This window comes from Dasypus novemcinctus, chromosome 3 (assembly GCF_030445035.2).
Source record: "Dasypus novemcinctus isolate mDasNov1 chromosome 3, mDasNov1.1.hap2, whole genome shotgun sequence".
In the NCBI taxonomy this organism is placed as follows: Eukaryota; Metazoa; Chordata; class Mammalia; order Cingulata; family Dasypodidae; genus Dasypus; species Dasypus novemcinctus.
Window position 1 is genome coordinate 56445893 of NC_080675.1, and position 13865 is coordinate 56459757.

General features: G+C 36.5%; 2 protein-coding genes across 3 annotated transcripts in view; one reads left to right on the top strand and one right to left on the bottom strand.

The window, feature by feature from the left end:
- Positions 1 to 6774, bottom strand: part of SOCS4 (suppressor of cytokine signaling 4) — a 28080-nt gene extending 21306 nt beyond the window's left edge. Inside the window, exon 1 of the mRNA XM_004472780.5 lies at positions 6645 to 6774. The gene's annotated coding sequence lies outside the window, so the exon portion shown is untranslated. The remainder of the gene's footprint in view (positions 1 to 6644) is intronic.
- A 182-nt stretch (positions 6775 to 6956) lies between these two features.
- Positions 6957 to 13865, top strand: part of WDHD1 (WD repeat and HMG-box DNA binding protein 1) — a 76458-nt gene continuing 69549 nt past the window's right edge. For both annotated transcript variants that reach the window (XR_011648338.1, XM_058293404.2), the window contains exon 1: positions 6957 to 7404. Coding sequence is in view for 1 of the 2 variants with exons in the window: in XM_058293404.2 (XP_058149387.1) it covers positions 7328 to 7404 (77 nt within the window). In the remaining variant the exon portion in view is untranslated. The remainder of the gene's footprint in view (positions 7405 to 13865) is intronic.

Here is a 13865-nt window from a genome sequence, read left to right on the forward strand (position 1 = left end):
TAGACTTTTATGAGGAATTGTATGTATTTTCTTTTACAAAATAACAAGTGTTAATTCTAAATTTGATGACCTTTACTGGGATAACAAATGGCTCTCAAAAGTATCTTAGCAGATGTATTGAAAAGCCACAACACCACCACCACATTTAATTGCCCCCTTCGAGATACAGGTTACACCTTAACAATTAGTGAGAAGTAACTGCTCAAGAACCTACCCCCCCCCCAAGTAAGTTAGGCTATGAAGAAACCTTTAGAAAAAGACCATTATATGATTTTTTTGTTATAAAAAAGGGGGTGGAGATAAGAAAACATCACCTATATAATCTCTCTTACATCTTTACAATGAAACACATGAAAACATAAACTTCAATCGCTTCTTATAGGCTTTGAATCCATTTATTAAATATACAAAAAAGCATAATTTTCAGATTAGCTTATAAGACTATCTAATTGATACAGAAAGAGTAGAAATTTACCAAATTACAACAAAATTTGGTAGGTATAAAAAATCTGTTTCCTAATTTATCATGAAATATCTTTTTCAACCATAGCAGCCATTAAAACTATGAAGGATGGGGAGCAGATCTAGCTCAAGTGATTGAGTGTCTGCTTCCTTCAGAACCAGACCTTCATAAACAAAGAATATTCAAACACACTGCTCTCAATAAAAATATTATTCTGAGTGAAAATGAAATTATTTTTATGGCTACATTTTAAAAAACTAAAGTGCATCATTCATAAATGAACACACATAAACAATAAGTGTATAGTAAAGATTAAGAACTTACAAAATAAACATACGTAACATCACACAGGGGTCTCATACATCACCCCTCCACCAACTCTTTGCATTGGTGTGAAACATTTGAAACATGTGAAACAATGCTAGAGCATTGTCAAAATAATACTAGCAATTATATTTCCTATCTTACATTTGGTGTATTTTTCCCCTTACCCATACTATTTTTTTAAAACGTATTTTTGTTATAGATATTGTGGACTTGCAAAACAATCATACAGATGTGTAGATTTCCCATACAACTCCACAACACCCTGGTGGAACACTGGTTACAGATTATGAGATAATACATTCAGACATTACCACCAATCATGGTCCATAGCATACATTTGGCACACTTTTTCCATACACCTCCATTATCAACACAGTACAGCTTGGCATTAATGCAAGATTATAGTATTGCTGTTAACCACAGTCTATAGGTCACCCCAATTGTAGTTTTCCCATGTTTCTCCATATTCCCATCACCCTGAAATAGTGATGTACATCTACTCTAGCTAACAGAAGGACTCTCTTGCATTTGCACCCTTAACCACAATTCTCAACTGTTTATGGCTATATTTTAAATGTTTTTAAGATTTATTCTATCTTTATAACATTTTTTCTAATTTTTTGTCTGTTTAAAAATGCACACAATATGTTAGATAATTATTACATGTGCATTTTAATTTTCAGCCCAAAAGATAAAGTGTTGTACTTGATTGGAATTTTATTAAAAAATAAAGACTAAAGATGAGTTTTAAAAGAAAAAAGTCATTTGGTATCTTTATGTATACATGTAAAATCTGGATGTAAAAAGGGTGTAGGGTTCTGAATCTGACTGAGTCCTTCCAAATAATCTAGTATCAATCTTGGAACTTTAAACCAACTTTGTATAAATGAGGTAGAAGGGATATAAAATAAGAAGGTGTCTATTTTTATTTGTTGAAGGTATTTATTTTTATTTATTTGCAGAAATCAAAGATGATTTTTTGAAAAGTACTGACAAATCAAAGGTCCTTGATAGTAGATGCAAAGAAGAATTTTTGAAAAGGGTGAAAGAGTCACTTGGAAGAAGGCTGCTTTGGCTCTTGATTCAATAATTAATTTTTTATGAAGGTAGCTGTGTTATACTGCCCTGGGGAGTTCACAGTGACATCTCCCCCGCCCCTTTATGGAATAAGAGGCAAATGTCTAAAGAGCAAGTTTACACAAAAACCTTTTTCAAGAAAGCAAGTTCCCAGATTCAGTAGCCATTTAGCCTCAGGTTCTAACACTTATTGGAATGACAGCAATAAAAGAATGATTGCCCATCATGGTGATTCTTTACTAACAAAGGACAAAAATAATTCTCAGTTCTATAGAGTAAGGCTTGGAAGGTATTTTAATTCAAGATTTTCATAAAAAACCATTAAAGTTAGTAATTAAAGGATTAATTTGGATTAAATGGATTAAATGAAATAATTTCATTTATTTGGAAAATTCATTTGTATTTCTTATAATATTGCATGACAGAGCATTATTGTAAATTAATTATTTACTGAGCTCCTAATACATCTACAATGTTAATATATATATAAGACCAGAATTCAGGTAAAAATTAAGTTGAAATAAATTTGATTCTATAAAGAATTTAAAATACTAAATAAGAATTCACAAATTATTATTGGGATGTAATTCAGCTCTGGGAATTTCCCTACCATTGTGTTCCAAAAACTCCTTGAAAGCATTTTGAACACAGTCTGTAGTATTTGAGTAGAATTCTGTGGAAACATTTACATTCCACAAGTGGAATATATTGAATAGTCAACACAGATGAACTCTTCACACTGTTAAGGAAAAAAGGTATGAAAATACATTTGTTTCTATGAGAAAAATTTCTGACTAAAAAACAAAAATTCTTATTACAAATGCAAAACACTTTCATTTTCCAGTAAATATTTTAAAGCATCTTCTTTTTTCATGCTATCTGAGCCAGGGCTCATGGGACTTAACTGGATGATAATTAAAAAACAAAAAAAGAATTCTTGATTGGTACCCATACATCTTCCTTCTCTTCTCCCCACTTGCTCCACTTACTTTGCTAATTACAGTTTGCTCATGCCAGTATTCCCCAATCTGTATTCTGGTGGATACTAAATCTAAAACATGTTAATACATATTATGGAGAAAAAGGAGTTCCCCTGTCAAACAAGTCTGGGAAACACTTCCTCTCAGAAAGATCACAATGCATATTTAGCAAAAGGTTCTGGGGAGGTCCTTCAGTAAAGAAACCTGCTTAAGCCACAGTTTACTATATTTAACTCACTACAAATCCTTCTTGTGGAACAAATTTTGGACAAACATTAACTTGGGCTAATATTAAAAGAGTGTATAGTATCTAGCTATAGAAAAGGAGAAATGTCCAGCAACCTGTCACTGAAAAAAACTAACCTAGAATAAAGAGAGAGCAGAAAGCTAAGAGCTGGCAGAACATGAACTTCTAAAAGTGGAAGGAAGATTAACAGAACCTTAGAAACCAGACTACTTAAAATGTGCTATTGCAACTCTTTTAGAGAATAAACTGGATTAGACAGATGCATTTTTCCTTCCAATTTGTAATTTTTGAATTAAATAATATATGCTCATTATACAATATATACAAAGTTCAGAAAAGTTTAAAAAGGAGGAAAAACCTATAATTCCACTATGTAGAAGCAAATAATTTAGGCATTTTGGCATATTTTTTCCTTACAGTTTTTTTCCTATGAGGACAATTTATTATAAAGGCAAAATTTTAACATTTTAAAGATCCATAAAAAATTAATAATCTACACTGGTTTCACTACACCATATTTAAAAATAAAGCATGCTACAGAAAGAATAACATAAGCATGCTACAGAAAGAATAACAAGCTGGATGAAAACTCAAGACTTTACCACTTTCTATGTTACCTGCTTTTAAAAATCTCATTTAGCCCCAGTTTTCCTATTGTAAAATCTACGTAATGCCAGCTACCTCATGTTTTTACTGCCAGAATTAAAATGTATGAAAACAACATATATTGAACTTAATAAAATAAGGAGATGCTCCCTTCCCTTTTAGTATTACTAAGAACTGTTCATGGAGAAGCTAATTTCTAAAAATGAGAGGAGGAAAAGTCACAAAATTAAGAAAATGTTAAAAGTAAACAAAGGCTATACTATTGCTTAACTAAAAAGTATAAGACTAGAAAATTCGTGCAAAAACATCTCAAAAATGTTATGTACTGATATATTTTATGGAATTCTAAGTTTTATGGCAATAGCTACGATTTGTACGAACTATCTTGGATTAGAAGGTGAAAAGACTTGGGTACTATTTCTAGCTCTGACATTTAGTAGGTGTGTGACCTTAGGTAAATCACAATCTTTCTTAAGCCTCAGTATTTTTTTGTTGTTGTTTTTCCATCCATAGAACAGTGATTCTATCTGTGGTAAAGATCCAGTGCCAATGTAACGTTAAGAATCATATAATGGCTGTCTTTAGCCAGGGGAACTGGGTGGTTGAGAGAAGTATTAGGGATGAAGACTTTTACTGTATTCCTTTTTATATCTTAGAAAGTGTTTACATGTAGAAGTATTATTTACCCAGAAAACAAATTAAATAGGTTGGTAAGTTTCAGGACAGGTTCGGATATTTCTAAGCTGACTTCAATGTTTGCCAAGACTTTGTTTTTCTCAACTAATGCTATATACTCTCTTCTGGTCTTATTGTTTACAGTATTAAAGTTATTACATCAACTATGTATTTTATTGAAAAGGCATTTTTTAGCTCCTTCCATAAAACAATATTGCTATCCCTCTTGGATAAACGGACTCTGCAAAATTAAATGATATTGTTATTTACATAGTTAATACTCCCATCATGGGTAGAATGGTAATGTACCCATATTTTCTCACCCTCTTGCCCCTGAGGTCAATTGTATTTGTGAGCCTAAGGGTATTATGAATGGTCACACAAAGCAAAGCTAACTAACCTTCACAGCAACTGAACCTGCAACCTTGGCATTATTTTCAGTAAGTTCATTCAGCCACCCACTCCTTCAAGACATGCACTGCTAATGATGAATAAATCCATTTGGAAAATTTTAAAAGCTATATTAAAAAACATTTTAAAAGTTATGCCATCTTAAATAACCACTTTTGCTAATATGTTTTACAAGGTTCATTACTGTGCTATTACTGTACATATTTTTTGAATATCTATTTCCCTCAACAAGACCATGAACTCAAACTTTCCTTGCAGAAATTTACAGTCATTTGGCTGAAATGGAAAGGGAATTGTGGAAACATATTTTACTAGCAAAAGTAAGTATACCTCTTTTAATATTCGCAAAATTTTACTGGGTAATGATTTAACAAACGCCACTCAATGAAACCACTAAACGCCCACCCAAAGTATCCAGTAAATAACACTAAGTGTTAATAACATTTAGTTTTATACATCCATGATTATTACATATGCACTATTACAATATGATGGAGGTAGGTAGAATCTCCATTTTAGAGATGGGAAATCCGATATTCAGAAAGGTAAAGTAGCATATTCAAAGTCACAGAATGAGTAACTGGTAAGAATCAAAATTAAAATCCAGGACTATTTCTTTCCAAGGATCAAAGCCTTTCCACACATATGAAATTTGAAAAGAGGAATTTTTTCTATAACCTGTGAATCAAATGGTTTGATGTGTAGACACCATTTGTGTTTTAAAGCCATGTGGTATTATAGTTATTATAGCTAGGGCATTTTATAACTATAACTCTTGTCCAATATGCAGATTCTTCTTATGCTGAGCTCGTAAATCTCATTATGATTTATTCAATACAGAGATGAATATTATCAGAGTTCACCTTCAACCCCATACTCAATCCAAAGATATTTAGTTACTCAGATTAAAAAATTATAAATTAGTCTATCCCCAAACCCAATGATCTTCAAATAAAATTAAGTTATTCAGAAAGAACCATCTTAGGTACTGTTTGCTCTTGTAAGAATTCAACAATAGATTATTTTTTCACAAACCCAACTTCTTTTTGAGCCATTCATTCTTCCCCTTCATTCATATAATAGAACTCAGTGCCTAGCGAGCATATTTGGAGCCCTAGTACATATAACAATCCCTGGCACAATGTCACCATGGTTTGCCTAACTGCATTTGCAACTTCTCACAATGGAACTAGATAGAAAAACAATGGGAATAATCTCTACAGCGGAAAAACGATTCATTTATAACATAAACTAAGTTTAATCGAGACTGGATAGTGGGTAGTACAAAACTCAGAAAACTATCAAAGATAAACATATTAATGAAAAAATATTCTTGTGACGGTTTTCATCAGAGACCTATCTACCAATATGGAGAACATTAAGACCCAAGAAAAGCATAAACTTAATGGCCAAGGCCTTAGCACACACAGCAAAAAGAGCAAATGAAGTATTCCACTATAGACTTTAGATCTAGCTCACTTTTACAGATCAGTGAACTTTAGGTGCGGTCTGACAGGAGAAAACCAAGTTATTTTCTTCTTAAGGGATATCTGGATGTAGTCGCAAGGAATAATCAATAATATACAATTAATACCTACAGGGACCGAAAGTAACCAACTGGGACTGAGATAAAGTCTTCCTTCCTTTATCCCTACAGAGATGACAAGGTGAGGGCGCGAAGGATGCCAAGATTTAAAGGTTCATGAAAGGTCTTGCCTTCCCCTTTTCTAGAGAAGATGCCCAAAGATCTGTCTCCAGCCGCGCTGAATCGGATCTGGTTGCAAGTGATGAGGCCTGCAAAGTAGGTGCGAGACCCCCATCTGCAAAGACAGGCAGCGGCCACCCTTCCCCCACTCACCTCCCGGAGCACAGCTTAACTGATGCGGTCCGAGTAACTGGCGCCATCATCGCCATCACTGTGGGTGCTTGTTGAGGTTGAGAAGGGAGGCCCGGTCACTCCAGCACCTCATGGAGGTCCTACAAGGCGGCTGCCTTTCTGCAACTCTGCCTTCCCGGCACTTAGTTCCCGTCTCAGACGTCTTGGTCACCGCTTCCGTCTGATCTTTAGGCGCTGTCACCACTTCCGATTTCGGCTCTTTCCGTTTCTCTCTCACTACCCCGACTCGCGTCTCCTTTCTTCGCAGCCGGCGCGCTACTGACGCCACCACCCGGCGACCTCCGTCCTGGCCTGCGCGGGGCGTGGGCAGGCCGGCGCAGGCGCGGCTTGGTGAGCACGCCCGAGCGCGGGAAGCGGCTTTGCGCGGGAGCTTGCAGGCCCCCTTTTCTTCGTCTCGGGGGTTTGGTCACCTCACGAGTCTTCACTCTCGTGCCCGTGCTGCCTACCGGGGAGGAGCGTGTCCCCTCCTGGCAAAAATTATCTTACCCTCCCCTGCAGTTCTGCTTTTTCCATTCGGGTTGGAGAAACGCGGCTGCGGAGAGGTGCCGGCCTTTTCTTCTTCCTTCTCAGTTCCCCGGCTTTCCTCTCTTTTAAAATAGTAAGACTAGCTTTTATAAAACATTTTCAAGTAGACCAAGAGAAAGATGCCTGCTACACAGAAGCCGATGAGATACGGACATACAGAGGGACACACAGATGTCTGTTTTGATGATTCTGGGAGGTAAGGTGCTTGGAGAAATAAGGTTTCGGGTGAAAATATTTGAACATTTATTGTTACATGTCACATGCAGTCAAATAAAATGACCCATGCAAATAGAGAGGAATAATGTTGTAATGTAAAATGGCAAATATATTTTCCTTAGATATATTGCTTGATTTGGAACGTCATAGTAGTTTTAGTAGATCAAAAAAGTTAAGTTTTAATATTTTACTTCCAGAGGAGTTGGAGAGATGTGAGATTTCCCCCTATTTTCCCTTTGTTCACGACTCTGCGTCTTACATTATTAGTGATTTTATCAAGTCAGTAGATAAGGCTTAGTTGTCAGGTTTGGTGAGCTCGTTTTACCTTTTGGTATTTTATTCTCCCCTTGGCTTTAGTGATGCCGTTTCCTTGTGTATTTGCTTGTTTAACTGTCTGACTTCTTTTCCTAACTTTTTCCTCTGCTTGATTCCTAAAAGATGGTGTTTCCCAAGAGTTATCCTGGACCCTTTTATGTTCCTAAATTTCATTCTTATGCAGTACTGTCCAGTTGTGTGACTTCCACTCTCTGTTCTCTGCCTATTTATTCAGTGAAAAAATATTTGAGTGTCTACTCTGCTGAGTGCTGCAGATACAATAGTGCAAACATAGCTTGGTCTTTTCTTTCGTTGAAGTTAAGGTCTTTTTGGATTGACTGGCATTGGGCACAAATTGGTCATAAAAATTATGGTTAGAAATAGAAAGTGATATTTGCAATGATCAGCATATGCAGGGAGAAACTGAGAATGTGTTTCTTGAGCTGCCATTTGAAAATTGAGCATTAAGGAGCATAAATAGATGAGGAGGAGGGGAGTGAGTTTTGGCATTCCAGGCAGGGGGAACAGTATGTTCAAAGGCCCAGTGGTGACAGGGATCATGGTGTACTCAAAGAACAACAACAACAAAAGGGCTCGTGTGGCTAAATGTAGAGAGCGATGCAGATGCAGGGTTCACTATGTTATACAGTTAAACTTTTCATCCTCTAGGTTTCCTTTGAGTGACACACACGACCCTTAACTTCCCCTTTCAACCACAGTCATACAATTCAGTCCTGTAAATTACACTCTCAATAATGTGCTCCCATTGTCAATATCCCTTTTCAAACATTTACAATCAGCCTTATTAAAAATTTGCATAAATTAAGCATCAGCTCCACATTCTCTACTCTTGTTCCATCTTCTAGTAATCTATATTCTAGATATTAACTCCATGGATTTGTTCATTATATTTAATTCATGTTAGATCATACAATATTTGTCCTTTTGTATCTTGCTTCTTTCACTCAATATAATGTCCTCAAGGTTCATTCATGTTGTTGAATGCATCAAGACTTCATTTCTTCTTAGAGCTGAATAATATTTCATCATATGTGTACATTACAATTTGTTTATCCGTTCATCAGTTGATGGACATTTGGTTGTCTCCATCTTTTGGCAATGTGAATGATGCCACTATAAACATCGGTGTGCAAATGTCTGTGTCCCTTCTGAGTATATACCTCAGATATATACCTCTGAGTATATACCTCAATAGTTGTGGGATTGCCAGATCATATGGCAGTTGCATACTTAGCTTTGTTTCCTATTTTTAAATTGGAAACCAAAAAATTGGTTTGTTTTTTGTTGTTGAGTTGTACAATTTCTTTATGTATTCTTTTTTTTTTTTTTAATTTTTTTATTTTTTATTGACTTTGTAATAATATTACATTAAAAATATATATGTGAGGTCCCATTCAACCCCACCCCCCCACCCCCCCTCTCCCCCCCCCCAACAACACTCGTTCCCATCATCCTGACACATCCATTGGATTTGGTAAGTACATCTTTGGGCACCTCTGCACCTCATATACATTGGTTCTCTTTATGTATTCTTTATATTTAACACTTATTGAATAAGTAGTTTCCAAATATTTTCTTTTTTGTAGGTGGTTTTACTTTCATGATAAAGCCCTTTGATACATAAAACTTAAATTTTGATAAGTTCCCACTTTTCTTTTGTTGCTTGTGCTTTGGGTATAAAGTCAAGAAACCATTGCCTAACACAAGGTCCTGAAAATGCTCCCCACTGTTTTCTTCTGGGACTTTTATAGTTCTGATTCTTACATTTAGTTCTCTGGTCCATTTTAGGTTGATTTTTGTATATGGTGTGAGGTAGGGGTCCACTTTCATTCTTCTGCATATGGACATCCAGTTTTCCCAGCACCATTAGTTGGAGAGATTATTCTTTCCCATTTGAGTGTTCTTTGCCTCCTTGTCAAAAATCAGTTGGCCATAAATGTGGGGGTTGATTTCTGAATTCTCAATTCTGTTCCATTGGTCTATATATTTGTCCCTGTGCCAGTATCATGCTGTTGTGATTGCTGTAGCTTTTTAATCAGTTTGTGGGTTTTTTTCCTATCTGGTCATGTCATCGTCTTTTCGGGGTGACGCTTTGCTGCGCGTGGGCCTGCGCCTGACCTCACAGATCTGAGACATCTTTTTTTTTTTTCACCAGGAGGTCCCAGGGATTAAATCTGGGTCCTCCATGTGGTAAACGGTAGCTCAATTGCTTGAGCCACAGTCGCTTCCCCTGTAATCAGTTTTAAGATCAGGAAATGTGAGTCCTCCAACTTCATTTTCCTTTTTCAAGATGGCTTTGGCTATTCAGGGCCTCATAACCTTCCATATAAATTTGATGATTGACTGATTTTTGGGTGTTGATCATGTACCTCACCACTTTGCTGAATTAATTTATTAGCACTAGGAGATTTGTTAAAATTTTCAGGATTTCCTGAATATAGGATCATATTATTTGCAAATAGGGAAAGATTTACTTCTTACTTTCCTATTTGGATATCTTTTTCTTGCCTAATTGCTCTGGCAAGATCTTCCAGTATAATTTAAAAAAAAATTTATTGAAGTATATCACTCATACATAAACATACATAAACAGTAAGTGTATAATAATAGTTGTGAACTTACAAAACAAACATATATAACATCATACAGGACTCTCATAACTCACCCTCCCATCAATAACTTGCATCGTTGTTAAACCTTTTTAACTGATGATTAAAGAGCTTTGTCAAAATATTACTATTAGACGAAGTGTTTCCCCCCAACCAATCCTATTGTTATTATCTTTATATCATTTATATATGAACATACATAAACAATTACGTGTATAGTTAAAATTGTGAATTTACAAAGCAAACATGTATAACATCATACAGGGGTCCCATACATCAACCCTCCACCAACACCTTGCGTTGTCATGAGACGTTTATTATAAACTATGAAAGAATATTGTCAAAATCTGTTACTACTAATCATAGTCCTTATCTTATATTTGGTGTGTTTTTCCCCCAACCCACCCTATTATTATTTGTAAATATATTTTTAATGACAGAAGTTGTAAACTTATAAAACAGTCATGCACATGTGCAGAATTCCCAAACAACACCCCTACATCAACACACCACAATGTGGTGTGTCATTTGCTACAGATAAAACAATATCATCTGATTGTTACCATGTCCTTAGTGTACATTTGGCTCACATTTTCCATATTGCCTCAGTATCAGCACAGTACATCTTTCACATAGATGCAAGAATATTATTACCACTAACCACAGTCCATAGATCATTCCAGCTGTATTTTCCCATGCTTCTCCACATTCCCAACACTCTGCAGTAGGGATATACATTTCCTCTAGCTAAAAACTACACTCTTGCATCTGTACCATCAACCACAATTCTCATCAACCTCTTGGTTTACTGTGCTATCCAGTTTCTAGATTATTCTCTAGCATTCTGTCAATTGACATTTACATAAGTAGATTACCATTTTCAGTCACATCCCCATTTATAAACTAGCTGTTACTCACTTTGTGTTACCATCTACTCTATACATTTCCACACTTTTACAGTAAAGCTAATTAAAACTTCTACATACATTAAACATCAGTAGTCCACTCAGTCCTCTTCTTATCTCCTTTAAGAATCCACCACCTACCACCAGGTCTTGAAAATATTTTCCAATAATTTCTTCTAGAAGTTTTATGGTTTGTTCTTTTATATTCTTTCAGCACCATTTGTTGAATGGATTGTTCTGCCCGAGCTGTGTGAGTTTGACAGGCTAGTCAAAAATCATCTGACCATACCTGTGAGGGACTGTTTCTGAACCATAAATTTGGTTTCATTGGTCAATTGTGTCTGTCTTTAGGCCTGTACCTTGTTATTTTTACCACTATAGGTATGTATTATGATTTAAAGTCTGAAGAGGAGGGTTTGCTTTTCCTTTTTATGATGTTTCTGGCTATTCAGGACTCCTTACCCTTCCAAATAAATTTTATGATTGTGTTTTTAATGTTTTCTTAATGCTGGTGGAATTTTTATCAGGATTACATTAAATCTGTATATCAGTTTGAGTAGAATCGACATCTTAATGATATTTAGTTTTCTAATCCATGATCATGGAATGTTCTTCCAATTATTTAGGGTTTTCTGGATTTGTTTTAACATTGAGCTGTAGTTTCTTGAATACAAGTGCTTTACAACATTGGTTAAGTTTACTCCTGACTATTTGAGTTTTATCTGTCATGTTTTATTTTCACCACTCTTTTGACATTTTTAGTTACTTTTATTGATAAAATCTTCATTTCTAGACTCTCGTCCAGGCCCCTCTCTCCTGTCTTTTCTTTTCAGGCTCTAGCACACCCTTTAGTATTTCCTGAAAATTTGGTCTCTTGCTTAGAAATCCTCTCAGTTTCTATTTATCTATGAATATTCTAATTTCACCCTCCTTTTTGAAAGACAGCCTTGCTGTATATAAGATTCTTGGCTGGAAGTTTTTATTTCATAGTATCTTAAATATATCAGACCACTGTCTTCTTACCTCCATGGTTTCTGGTCAGAAATCAGCACTTAATCTTATTGGGTATCCCTTATATGTCATGCATTGCTTTTCTCTTGCTGCTCTCAGAATTCTCTCTTTGTCTTTGGCATTTGACTTTCTGATGAGTATGTGTCTTGAAGTTGGTCTATTTGGAGTTTTTTGGATGGTAGTACATTGTGCTTCTTGAACAGGGATATCTGTGTCCTTCAATAGGGTTGGGAAATTTTCTACTATTATTTCTTCAAATATTGCTTCTTCCCCTTTTCCCTTCTCTTCTCCTTCTGGGATACCCATGACATGTATTTTGCACACCTTTTGCTGTCATTTAGTTCCCTGAGACATTGTTCATTTTTTCCATTCTTTTCTTCATCTATTCTTTTGTATGTTCATTTTCAGAGGCCCTTTCTTCAAGCTCACCAATCCTTTCTTCTGCCTCCTCAAATCTATTATATGATTCCAATGTTTTTAAAATTTCATTGATTGCACCTTTCATTCCCATAAGATCTGTTATTTTCCTATGTATGCTTTCAAATTCTTCTTTGTGCTCATCCAGTGTCTTAATATCCTTAATCTCTTTGGCCATCTCATTGAGTTTATTAAGGAGATTTGTTTGAACATCTGTGATTAGTTGTCTCAACTCCTTTATGTCATCTGGAGGCTTATCTTTTTCCTTTAACTGGGCCATAACTTCCTGTTTCTTGGTGTGGATTGTAATTTTTTTGTTGGTGTCTTCGCATCTGGCTTACTAGAGTATTTTTTCTGGGTGCAGTTTTTCTCTTTAGCTTAGGGCTTCCTATCCTTTCTCCCTTGCTGGTGCAGTAGAAGCCAAGCATGTAGTTGGTGCTGTAAGCTGTGGAGGCTCAAGCTACCCTCATTGCACCAGGGACCAATGAAGCTTCCTCCAACTTTCTCCTTTGCCAGGGGTAGTGACAGAGTCACAGCTGTGTGGAATAATCCAAGTGCAGGCCTAGACTGTAGTTGCCCAGAGAGACTGATGAAGCTTCACATCCCTTTCTCCCCTGCCTGGGTTGGGGATGGAGCTGCAGGTGTGGGCAGCAACCTATGCAGTGCAGGTCCATGAAGATGACTGCAGTTGCCCTGGCAGATATCTGATTTTCAGTCTATGCCAGCCAAAGTTACCTGCAGTTACCTGTATAGGCTGGTGCAGGGCTCCTCAGCCTCCTCCCTGCCAGAGGTGGGGCTGAAGCCTAGGCTAGGGCTGCAGGCTGATCTGTGTGAAAGAAACTGGTTCCTGCTGACACTGAGAGCTTCAGTTAGCCCATTCCCCTCAGGCTGGGGGTGGAGTCAAAATGGCTGCTACTGGCCTCTTTCTGACTTGGACAGATTCACACCCCAGCTGTTCCCAGGGTTATATCTTAGCCAGCCAAGTCTACCTATCAGTAGCTGAAATTGGCAGCCAACTGTTTCCTCCTTCCCTGTTTCTGGGAAATGGAGCTTCCAATTCCCATCACAGAACAGCTTCTTGGGACAGCTCATGCCACCAGAGTAAGATAATCGCCAGCCTCCATTGCTTGGCCAGTAATTTCCCAGAGAGGTTGGCACAGTCC